The sequence below is a fragment of the Molossus molossus genome, unplaced genomic scaffold (assembly GCF_014108415.1).
Source record: "Molossus molossus isolate mMolMol1 unplaced genomic scaffold, mMolMol1.p scaffold_m16_p_6, whole genome shotgun sequence".
NCBI lineage: Eukaryota > Metazoa > Chordata > Mammalia > Chiroptera > Molossidae > Molossus > Molossus molossus.
Window position 1 is genome coordinate 108,494,793 of NW_023425399.1, and position 13,193 is coordinate 108,507,985.

At 36.1% G+C, this 13,193-nt stretch overlaps 1 protein-coding gene across 4 annotated transcripts in view; it reads right to left on the reverse strand.

Annotated features, from left to right (window-relative positions):
• The window catches only part of PIGN (phosphatidylinositol glycan anchor biosynthesis class N), an 85,342-nt gene that overhangs the window by 63,162 nt on the left and 8,987 nt on the right, over positions 1 to 13,193 (reverse strand). For all 4 annotated transcript variants that reach the window (XM_036245378.1, XM_036245375.1, XM_036245376.1 and 1 more), the window contains 7 exons: positions 12,786 to 12,910; positions 11,524 to 11,654; positions 10,518 to 10,634; positions 7,376 to 7,416; positions 4,047 to 4,106; positions 1,956 to 2,048; positions 996 to 1,051 (listed from right to left, as the gene is read on the reverse strand). In XM_036245378.1, the coding sequence (XP_036101271.1) occupies positions 996 to 1,051; positions 1,956 to 2,048; positions 4,047 to 4,106; positions 7,376 to 7,416; positions 10,518 to 10,634; positions 11,524 to 11,654; positions 12,786 to 12,910 (623 nt within the window). The remainder of the gene's footprint in view (positions 1 to 995; positions 1,052 to 1,955; positions 2,049 to 4,046; positions 4,107 to 7,375; positions 7,417 to 10,517; positions 10,635 to 11,523; positions 11,655 to 12,785; positions 12,911 to 13,193) is intronic.

Genomic DNA, 13,193 nt, shown 5'->3' on the forward strand with positions numbered 1-13,193 from the left:
ATTTAAGCCTTTCTAGTTTTTGAATACCACACTCATGCTACGTAAGTTGTTAAATATAATTCCAATAAGTCATTCAATCATATCCCTAACACCCATATTTCTTTTCCTTTTTTTTTTTTTTTTTGTGGTACGTGTCCCTAGCAGGAACCAAACCCAGGACTCTCTGGTCTGCAGGCCGACGCTCAACCACTGAGCCAAATTGGCCAGGGCCTAACACCCATATTTCAAACAATTTCTGTTTATTCTGGTCAAGAGCAAAATTCTTCCTAATTAAATGCAAATCCTTACTAATTGAAAACAAACTTCAAGGAGGTTGAATAAACCTACCCAGGGCAGTACTACAGAGACAGGTTTGTGACTCAAATCTCCCCATTCTGATTCAAGGAAAACGCATCTTTCTGGGAATCTAAGATAGCCAAATCTGATGCCCACCACGTCAGCTCTCCTCTTTGCCACCAGCAGTCATCAGTGTTTCCCAGAATTGCACCACTGGCCTTTTCTGGTCACTTTCTACCTCTGCCTAGAGCTCCTACACGTGTAACAGTGTCCAGCTCCATCTTTACCATGATGGCTCCAAAACCTTCCCAATCAACTCTCAGCTCTGATTCACATCCCAATTTCTAACCAATTCATGGACGTCTCCAATTGTAAATCAAACAATCATCCTTGCCTCTCAAACCAGCTCTTCCTTCTTTCTATAAGCCACAATGGCACCAGTACCTCCCCAGTCATCCAAGCCAGGAGTGCCCACACCTTCCCAGTCAAGACCTATTGAATGTGTCTCCTTATGTTCCCCATATCTCTCTGCACCTTGCATCTCCTCTACTATTTGGTTACCATCTGGTTCATCATTTAGAGAAACAATAGACGACTTTCATTTTAGAGTTTGCACTAATGCGTACAAAAAAGAAAAGGTTTCTAAGGAATTTACTCTGTCCGCATTTAAACTCATTGAAGAATTCTTTCCTACAAGCTAATAAAAATAAAATACTTACTTAAATGGTGTAAACAAAAATGGTAAAGTAACTTCCTTTTTCTGAGTCATTTTCACCTGGGAACCAAGTATGAAAGCATTTTATTATATTATAAATGAGAAAAAAATCAACTGATTTCATTTTGAAATATAAACATCCATTAAAATGTGTCTCCAGAGATGGTTAACTATTTTGAAAATAAATGAAATTTTGTGTTACTATATTATTTCATAAATAGTTAAAGAAAAATTTAACATCATCATAAACTGAGAATTAAGGATATCAAGTCTGCAAAAGAACAGTCTGTTGTGTAATTAAATTCTACTTTAACTCTTAGGAAACAAAATAAGCCAAGCTGCATTAACTATATTAAGAATAACAGAACGCGCCCTGGCCGGTTTGGCTCAGCAGTTATAGCGTTGGCCTGCGGACCAGAGAGACCCGGGTTCGGTTCCCGCTAAGGAGATGTATCTCAGTTGCAGCTTGTCCCCGGCCCTGATTGGTCGTGCGGGTGGCAGCCACTCGATGTGTCCCTTTCATGTTGATGTTTTTCTCTCTCTCTCTCTCTGTTCCTCTCTCTCTCTGTTCCTCTCTCTCGCTCCCACTCTACCTGAACAAAAAAATGTCCTCGGGTGAGGATTAAAAAAAAAGAATAACAGAACGCTTCAGTTCTTAATGCATATAATAATATAAGTGGAATGACAAGAAATGCTGCAATCACTAATGCTACTTCTGGGGGGTGCAAATTCCGATCAATAAAGACTTGGTTGGAAGTCTTTATAAGCATATGTGACAGTATTACAGTGAGAGAGACTCCTCAAAAGTAGCTGTACACTCTCACACTGTTCCATGGAATCTGCACTCAGAAATGTGAAACTGATGCTTGACACAAAATTTAAAGATAGTAATTTACAAATAATTTCTTAAAACACAAAATCTTTAGAATTGTAGTAGTGTCTATTTGTGTGTGTGTTATTTTACCTTGAACTGTTCAAGAATCTGTTTTGCATTTGTAAACATGCTCTCTGCTTTGAAGACATCAGTGTTGTTAAGATAATCCACAGGAAGGATTCCCTGTAAATAATAAATACTGGTTTAATGTTAGTATTAACAAAGTTTAGGTTATTCCTATAAAAAAAATAGACTTACAATGAGGACAAGACACTTGGACAAATAAATTACTGGAATAATAAAACAAAAAAATCTTCCTTTAAACCATCAGTAAAAAATGTTTCATCATTTTTCTCAGAAAGTAAATATAATAAAGTAAATAAAGTAAAAGAGACGAATTAAGTTCAATAAAACCTAACATGTACTGAGAAATTACTATGCGCGAGGAAGTGAACTAAGTGCTGCACAGGCAAAGTACCCCTATGGTGGGTCACAATTAACACACTCTCAAAAGATAATAAAAGACAAAGTAAGACACATTACAGCATACTGTGCATATAAGAGTGAGGATTATTTTGTGAAACTTTTATTTCAGTTACACAAATACACACACACACACACACACAACTACAGGGCTCATATTACTCGGCATTCTAAATAAGATGTTTTGTTTATTTGATTTGAAGAATAAGAATGGCTGGTTGGAATGATTTTTTGTTTTTGTTTGTTTTTCAGCTCTTCGGGATCCACTTCCCATTCCTAGCAGCTTACATTCAATGTGGAGAGATCTCCCCCATTGGACATAGTGTAGTAGGTCTTCCTTTACTGAAAGGTAGACAAATAACCCAGGCTAGACCACTCAAATAGTAAGCATTGGAATTTGACTGTTGAGGGTCAAGGAACAAAAAGTATGATGGGGGCAATGCTACTCTCGCCTAGTGTAGACCATGGTTTAGTTCTTTCTTCCAAGTCTTCAGAGCTCTCTTGGTTCCTGTTCATTTCCAAGCCTGGTTTTTTAATATCCCTTTAAACCAACAAATCACCAATACCTTTTCAATAAACGTCCTTTAAATGGATTCAGTTTCTTCTGCTTGCAAACAAAAATTATTTGTCTGTTTTCATCACTTAAAACTAAATTACAAATATAGGCCCTGGCCGGGTAGCCCAGTTGGTTACAGCATCGTCCCAATAGGCCAAGGTTGTGGATTCAATACCCAGTCCGGGCACAAAAATGAACCAATGAATGTGTAAGTTAGTGGAACAACAGATCAATGTTTTTCTCTCTCTCAAATCAATAAATAATTTTTTTTAATTATTATTATTTTTAACTTTTTTTTTATTCTCACCGGAGGACATTTTTGCATTTATCTTCAGATAGAATAGAAGGGAGAGAGGGAGGGAGAGAGAGAGAAACATTGATGTGAGAGAGACACATCATCGACTGGTTGCCATTCATACAACCCCAACTGGGGCCAGGGACAAACTGCAACCGAGGTACGTGCCCTCAGCGGGAACTGAAGCTGAGACTCTCTGGTCCACAGGCTGACACTCTAACTGCTGAACAACCAGCCAGGGCTAAATAACTTTTTTATTTTATTTTATTTTATTTTTTTTATCCTCACCCGAGGACACTTTTTCATTCTTTGTTCAGATAGAGCAGGAGGGAGAGAGAGAGAGAAACATCGATGTGAAAGGGACACATCGAGTGGCTGCCACCCGCACGACCAACCAGGGACGGGGACAAACTGCAACCGAGGTACATGCCCTTAGCGGGAACCGAACCCGGGTCTCTCCGGACCGCAGGCCAACGCTCTAACCGCTGAGCCAAACCAGCCAGGGCTAAATAACTTTTTTAAAAAAACTAAATTACAAATATAAATCTATATACATTCTAGGAAATAAATGATTTTATTTTATTTATTTTTATTTTTTTATTTTTTTATTTTTATTTTTTTTACTGTTTGGAAATAAATGATTTTAAAGAAAAGCTATTAGGCTTTTACACTTAATTATAAATTGTGATATACATACACAATGATAAGGTATAACATATCTAGAAAAAAGTTTAAAGAAAAATACAGTTTTAAATGTAATCAAAGATTATTCAGACATATAAAAAGTAAATTTTACTGTATAGTATATTTTTATTCTGAGATTTGATAACAAAATTTTGTTCCTTACCACTGAATTGAGGGGAAAGGGAACTCCGATGAGAGAAGCCATCAATGGTGCAATATCAGCCTACAAACAGAAAAAGTTCAACTTTAAGAAGTCTACAGATACCAACAAGAAAATGAAATAATTTAATGCAACTATGCTGTCATACTAGCAGCATATCTATTATAATTCATGATTTTCAAACATTTATTTACTACGCATTAGATGTTGATCCCTAAAAATGTCACTTGCTAGGGGTACAAGACCTTATAAAAAAATAAATTAGAAACCATTAAGAGCTCCAAATGTAAAACATATTAAAACAAAAACTTACTTATCTTAGTAGTAGCTAGAGATTGACCACTTTACATAACAGATTTTCAGTATTATGAAAAGGATGCCTTAGACAACAACAAAAAAAATAGCAATAGCAGACTTTCACTGGAGAAATGTATATATTAATTAAAGATGTATCAGAAGAAGGAGGTTTGGCTAGCCAGTGAAGTCCAGAAAAGACAAACCAGGTAAAAAGCTCTGCAGACAGAAGACCCAGATACGTTGGGATAGCGCCCCTTCAAGTCCAGTGTCCCAGAAGAGTGGGTCATGCTGTCTGTCTCCACGTCCTCATCTCCCCAGCACGCCTTAGCCCACTCTGACTTGACCTTTCACCATCCCATAGACAACTCTCCCTGAGAGAGCTAATAACCTTCATTTTTCCAAATCTTATTATATTTACTGCCTGCTTTTATATTAGTCCTTATAATTTTTCAGGCAGTAAAGTGCTTGGATGTTGGAATGCCCAGTTTCAAATCCTTGCTTGTAATCTCTGAGACCTTGGGCAGGTAAGTCATTTAACCTCTCTGATGCCTGTTTTCTTATTGGTTAAAAATAAATAAAAGTTTCTCCCTTCCAGAGTCATGGCATGATTAAATGAGACTACACTTACAAGGTACCTGGCACACGAAGGCCCTGCAATCACTGGTGGCTACCGATGCGGTTGTGATTAGCAATCACTTGTCAGCAGCACCGTGCAGACCACTCGCTTCTTGGCCTCCGCTGAGCATCTTCCATCTCACCATGCCTCCTTTTCAGATCCTTTCTCTAGTCCCCCATCTAAAGAAGAAGTTTGGTCCCAGGTTCTCAATCCTTCTCACTTTTTACCACCTGGACTCTCTTTACTAAGTACCACCCCACAGAACTCTGGGAAATGCCAGTGGCCTCCTAATCGCCTTCTCCCCTCCCCCAGAATCCACTGCTGGCCTCCTCTAATCTGTTCTCCATGCCGCAGCCCACGAAATCCTTACACAAAGCAGCGGATCACGTCACGCTCCAGGAGTCAAACACTTTACGATTAAGTCCACAAGGCCCACGAGTCCTGCGTGGTCTAGTGCGACCTTCTGCCTCACAGCATGCCAGGCACTGTTGCTCCATACACCGGCTTTAACATACCATTAACATACCTTTAACGTGCCATGTATCCTCTTATTGGAGTTCTGTGTACATGTGGCTTCCTCTGCCTGAAAAACCCTCCTCCTACCTTAGTCTGGCAGCTCCTATTTTTTCTTCAATCTCCACTCAGCCCTCAATTTCTCAGGAAGCCCTTGCTGACCACACAGTCTACCAGATACAGAGGTGCCACCTTACTGACAAGGCATATGTTCCAAGACTCCCCTGTGGATGCCTGAAATTGCAGATAGTACCAAACCCAATATATACTATGTTTTTCCTGCACATACAAACCTTTTCACTTAAAGGAAGCACTTTAAGGGTTCTCTTTGGCATATCTGAACTGCCAGCATCCCTACTCTTGCGCCTTGGGGCCATTACTAAGTAAAATAAGGGTGACCTAAACACAGTCTTGCGATACTACAATTGTCAGTCTGATAACTGAGACAGTGTGGAAAAGCTGGACAAAGGAATGATGCACATCCTGGGTGGGATGGAATAAGATTTCATCACACTACTCAGAATGGCATGCAACCTATAACTTATGAATTGTTTGTTTCTGGGTTTTCCATATAATATTTTCAGACTGTGGCCATGGAAAGCAAAAGTGCAGATATTTTCAGACTGTGGCCATGGAAAGCAAAAGGTGGACTACTGTACACTTGCTCTATTCTCTCATGGTTGTCCACAGCTATAATTTTACACTTATTTGTATAATAGTTTGATTAGTATCTGTTCTCACCTCTAAAATATAAGCTTCCCTGGAAAGGGATTGTGTTTGCTTTTATTTACCATTATATCCCTGACACAATATTTAATGATAATGTTTGCTCGATGTTTAAATAATACTGCAGACACATAACAATGTTGATGGAAGAAATGAATAAATTCTCATCTAATGTAGACCTGAAGTAGGGTTACTGAGAAAGCAACAGCCAAACCCATATTTACTTTTTTTATTATAACCCAGTCTGACTGTAAATAAAACATGTTCTTGTTCTATGGTCTTCAAGTTACTCCTATCCCTTTGACAGTCATTTTTACTGCAAATTAATAAATTGCTATTCTGATTTTACACATTTTCATTTATTTGGGTAACACATATCCATCCAGAGAAAAGAAAGCATTCTTAATATGCTGAGAAAGACCAGGCTTCTGCAGCCACAGGCCTGAAAAGGAGCTCCTAGGCCTTGGTTTATCCACCACAGTAAGGAATGTCAGCTTGCAAGCTGACCTGAAGAAGGTAGGAGCTTCCAGCCACTTTGGTGGCTACATAACAGTGATGTCATGCTTTCTACAAACAGCGAAGATGGCTATTTAAGTAGCATCTATTCAACAATGAAAATTCTGTGCTTCCCATTTCTAGATGCTGCTGCTAATCTAACTTCATCAGGTTGGCCATACATTTTCCTGTCATTTAAGGTTTCTAGGTGGGTAATCTATACTCCCATCATTTTTTTTCCCATTGCATTTGTAAGGGTCCTGGACAGACTTAAAAATAAAATGTGTTAATAAAAAAGAAACAGTAACTGACGTACTATAGGAAATAAATCTATAATGAGGTTTTTATTAGATCTACGCTTAAAGCAACTAAGCAAGGCAAGCAACCATGACAAGAAATCACAGAAATTTAACAGGCATGCAAATTTCAATTTACATATAATTCTTTAATTAGTCAGTGTTACTTGGAGGGAGACTTCTCCTTTTAGTTTTACTTGAGGCTTTTTATATTTTGTCAAAAGAAAGATTAGTTGGGTTATAATATTTGCACTGAAAGGACTTCCCTTGCTAATTGAAATGTTTTGAAAGATCACTTATCATCATTATAATTATTTCAGGGTGTTTTTTGTCTAAACTTCTTACAGTAGATAAAAGTAAGTTCGAACATGAATAAGTGAGATGAATACCTGATTGATATCTTGCCTCTTCCAGTACTCCAATTTCCATTCTGAAAGACACAATTAGACACAAAAGCTGATGTTAAGATTTAAAAAGAATGGATCATGTGATTATTATGAGTGGCCAATGCTTGATGAAAAGCAAAAGTATTGGAAAGTCTATTTTAAGGCAGCATGAATCAAAAGGGTACTTAAAAAGGCAGAGCTGTGTACTTTTAAAATGCTATTCTTAAAAGAATAACTGAAAAGTAAATGTTGAGTGTTTTCTGTGATAATTAATTAGACTTTCAAAATGCTCATTTAGAGATAACTGTTTCAAATACCAAAAGGCTAAGGAAGGAACACTTAAAGGCACGATGATAACAACTGTTAGCATGCCTCCAGTCATTACAATCCTGCTCCAGGGCGGTATTAAGACAGTGATAGTCCATTGGCCAATCTAAGTTCTTTTTTCTGTAATGGCAGTTGCTTGCAAAATACTTGAAATTGTAGCTGTGATGCACCTACCATCATTAATCCCAAATGTTAAAATAGTATAAGTTATTATTAAAACTACCTTCAAAGATAACCTCATTCCTCTATCTTTCTACATGTTAAGTTCAGAAATTTCAAAAACCATGTCTTTTTTTTTCTGCATACATGAATTTATTTTGTTGTTAAAAGTAGCAGACAACATTGCAAAACTGTTTCAAAAAACGTGAACACTGTTAAGAAATAAGAAATATATGAACATAAACCATATATGTAAGACACTAGTAAATCATTCCATGTATTTGGCATGTATTACCCTTTTTTGTTTTCCCTGTTGAATCAGCTACAAAGCTCTATAAGGATTAAAAATATCTTAAAAAATAAATAAGTAAAAAATAAAAATATCTTATATATTCTAGTAAATGGGAAAAATAAAATTAGAGACTTTAATAGTTCATCTGACTGAGATTGTGATATTACTGGCAAAAAGATCATTTCTGAAATAAATTATTATATATTTACTATTTTATTTGTTTTGTTTTATTTATTATTTTATTAATTTGTTTTTGTTATAGATGTTTCTCCTTTTTTCCCCATTGACACTCTCCTCCCCATTCCCCTACCCCTCAAAAATCATGTCTTGATTTAATGACTTTAAGATATATATATTATGTATTACCAAAAAGGTTCTACGATATTTTTATAATAAAATGTCCTTTAATAAGCTAATGAAATTTAAAATGTATTCCTGATTCTACTAGTCAGTTACTAAAGATTCATACTAATCACCTGATGAGGAAAGAGACTATTCCCTTTCTCTGTAACTTATGATACTTAATATTCATATAAGAAAAACTACATTCTTTCTGTAATGATTTTTGAAGTCATGTGATTCTAAAACATTAATTCATTTAGAAATAAAATGCCAAAATACAGTTGTAGCTCCTAAATACAAACATACTTTTTAACCTAGCTTCTATTTATACCCAATCTAATCCAATGGCCACAGAGTACAGGAATATAAAATGATGCATCTACACTGGAAAACAGCTTGGCAGTCTGCAAAAAATTAAACAGAGTTTCATATGATCCATTTATTCTATTTCTATGTATCCAGCCAAGAGAAATTAAAACATATGTCCACACAAAAACTTTCAAATAAATCTTCATGGCAGCATTACCATAAAAGTCAAAAATGTGAAAAGCACCCAAATGTCCATAAGATTATTGTGTAAATAAAATGTGGTATATACAGCAATGGAATATTATTCAGCTATAAGAAATAAACTACTGATAGGTGCTACAACACAGATGAACCTTGAAAGCATTATGCCATGTGGAAGAAGCCAGACGCAAAAGACCATATAGAAAATGATTCCTTTAATATGAACTGTCCAGAACAGGCAAATCCAGAGATGCAAAGTAGATTAATGGTGGCCAGGTGATGGGGAGAGGGAGAAATAAGGACTGACTGCTAATGGGTTTTGTTTTTTTGGAGGGGGTGGGTTATAAAATATTTTGTAATTAGGTAGTAGAGGTGACAGCACAATCTTATTAATACACTCAGAAGAATAAATTGTACAATTTTATTTTATTTTTTTTAATTCTCACCCAAGGACATTTTTTGATATTTTGTTCAGACAGAGTGGGAGGGAGAGAGAGAGAGAGAGAGAAACATCGACATGAAAGGGACACATCGAGTGGTTGCCACCCACACGACCAAACCAGGGCTGGGGACAAACTGCAACCAAGGTACGTGCCTTAACCGGGAACTGAACCCAGGTCTCTCCAGACCGCAAGCCAATGCTCCAATTGCTGAGCCAAACCGGTCAGGGCATAAATTGTACAATTTTTATATGTGAATGTTATGGTATGAGATTTTTATCTCAATAAAAAATAAATTTAAAAAAAGAAAGCAAATGTCTAAGGAAATTTAGTATACAGACCGAAAAGAATCATTTATGATAAAAAGAGTTGAACACGGCTTGAGTCTGAATCTCTGGAAGTTTTAAAAGCAAAACTTCTAGGCCTCACCCAGACTCATGACATCAAAATATCTAATCACAAGACCTGGAAATCCTTATTTTTTAAAATCTGTATTTCTTAACAAAATACAGCTTTGATGAGTCTGATGCAGGTGATCCAAAGTAAGACATTTAAGAGGGATCGGTTTTGTCCAATTAGTGAAAACATTGGAACTCTGAAAAAAATCTTACCTTACAAAATAAAATAAGAAGGGCTCTAGGAAAAATGGAACTCTTTCTTCATGGACTGAGAAGCAAGGAGGTTTGGGCAACACAGAGCCTTCAAAAGTACAAGAGACAGGGCAAAATCTGTCCAGTTGTGAAACATCAATTATGACATGTGTGATTTATATGACTGACAGTCTTTGCAAATAAGATTTGACTCAGGGTTTAATCTACATCCCAGTACAAATAAGGAATGTGGGGGTGGAGCAATAGTATAATTTATACTTGAACTTTCATAAGGCAAATGACTAAGACTATGTATTTCAAGCTGAATATTACACACCAAATAATATGAACTATACCAAAGTAATACATAGAAATAGTAGTGGCACAATATCAAAAGGAAAACTACAACTTAAATAGATTTTTAAAAGTTAAACTTTGGTCTTATTTAAAAATGTTATATTTATAAAAACAATAAAGGTTTATACCTTTCAAATATGCATCATTAAACTGTTGAGCTGGTACTTTTTGGGGGTACTTGATTCCAGCTCCCCAAGTGACAAAAGGAGTATAGGTCTCTGAAGGATGACCAGCCCCATGGGAACCTACAAAGAGGACACCAAGATTAAAAAGACATGTATATATAAACTTATTCCTAAATATTTATTTTTTAAGTTAATCGACCTATAGTTAATTCTAGCCACCACACTCCCAAATGCTTGCAACTAGCTCATATTACAATTAAGTTTTAAAATATTCCCAAAGCAAGTCAGTGCATCAACAACAAATGGGCATAAACAAATAAGCAAACATGAAAGGCAGAACGCTTGCTGAGGGACTGGCTGGAAGAATAAGAACAGCAAGGCTCGGAGAAGATGCCACTAGAGTGGCTCCGGAGACAGAGAACGCGCCTTTGGGGAGTAACGAGCCAAGTTTGGAGCAGGCAGCCGAGGCCAGGGCTTCTCTGGAGAGGATGGCTAAGTCTCTATATGTTTCTCTTCCAGGTCACTCTGGCTGGTGCAGCCCAAAGCCCTGCACAAAGTGGAACCAGCTCACTAGAATTACATAGTTATATGGGGAGCTCAACTTTGTCCCATTCTGTTCTCTATGCACACACTGTGCTTGCCTTGGGAATCTCACAGGGAGGGCAGGGTCACCTAGGGTGGATCTTCAGTAGTCCAAGGTCCCTCAGGAGTGCCACCTTAACCTTGCCCCTCTGCCACCATATACAGTTACTAGATGGATAAATTCTGGTACTTTAGTTTTCTCCTCCCTACTTTTCTCTAATTTTTCATTTTGAGAATATATTCCTTCTATACTTAGAAGATTCTTTATATAAGATCAGAATTTTTTAAACTAACATTTTAAGCATACAATTATGTACCAGACACTTCCCATACACTAAGGCATGTAAATCTCCTCAACATTATATCTGGGAGGTCCGTTTAACACTGCTTTCACTATAAAGTACACATCGCTTAAAGACAGACTAACCCCAGTCTGTCATTCCGTGGTCAGAGGTAAAGACAAATGCCGTTTTCTCATCATTTCCATAAAACTCTTTAATCAGGGCCACAATTTCTTTAATTCCATTATCAACTATTTTAATATTGTCCTCATATTCCCTGTTTAAAAACAAGCAAGAGAACAAATTACATTAATTTGGAAAAATCAAACTTATTTAACATGAACTCACAACATTCAAAGTTAGAAACTCCTGAAATACTTTTAGATTTCATCTTTAATATTTCAAACTCAGAGCTCTTTAGACTGTTAAAAACAATGTTTTCTCAGTTTAAAGAAGCAAAAGGACATGAAATTGTTTTCAGAAATGATTTAAGAGGGGGATACTGATTAGCAAATACATTTTATTGAGTGCTTTTTAAGTCTCAAATACAGTAACGATGCCTGTCAAGTTCATGTCTCTCATAATGCAAACTATATTGTCCTTGCCACATTAATAGGAAAGGAAAACCGTTTCATATATAGAATATTTTCATCCCTTGGACTGTTTGTGATATAATATATAATAAAATGTAATATAATGTCATATCATATCAGATAGGTTTTGAACAAATTATACTTAAGTTTTCCAGATCTGTATGCTTAAAAATGGCTAGGATGGAAAGGCTGGTTGAACAGGATGGTTTGGCATGAACTCTATCAGTTAAAACAGTGCATGATGTGAAAAGGGGGAGCAGGAAATATTCATTACAGGCAGCTACCCAACAGGCTTTACAGTTAGACTAATCTAAACCAAAGTCGAAATAAAACATAAAAGTATAACGTGGATTCTTCCCCTTCTTACGGTCTGCAAAAAAGTGAAAAAAATACTTGCTATTCTATAGAAGGAGAGCCATTAAAATATAGTATGCAAAACTTTATATAATACTGATTAAATGGAATTCATAAGGAATAGCTAGTTGTATCTTTTGTGATATGAATATTAACACCATAAAATGCTATATTGAGATTTACTAAATTTATAAAATACAAAATTTTTTTCTCTGCCTTGATAGATGAAAAATACAGGATATATTTTACTTATATTAATGTGTAGTCTAGCCATAGTACATGTGATTTTAGCCTATATATCAATCTATAGCTCATATAATCAAGAACTTATTCTACTTAAGAGTTATTTAAAATATAAGTTCTATTGTGATAATCACACAAAAAATTATAATACTTTAAAAGTTCAAGCAGAATTGTTGTTTCCCACAAAAACAAGAAATTCGACACAGCATTAAAATTACCTCGATGTTGGTCGGTGGGCATGTCCGTTTGTATCTATTCCTAATAGATGTAAGAAAAAAACGATTTTTTCTTCATTTAGTTTAGAAAACAAAGACTGGTTGTTTCTAGCAGCATGAAAGAAGTCCTATATGTGACAAATCAGTAAAAAAAAAAAAAGTAGTTCATTTATTGTACTTATAAAATAATTCTGATGAAAACATTTAATTAAACTTATACAAAGCTATAAAATTATCTTATTTTGTTTAAATTTGCCCTTAGGCCTACCACCACCAGATCCTTGTCATCATTTGAGACATCTATGTTCAAATATAGAGAGAGTTATTTTCTGTGGCCAAAAAGAGGTTATAGAAAGGAGATCTGGCCCGGGCCGGTGTGGCTCAGCGGTTAGAGCGTCGACCTGCGGTCCT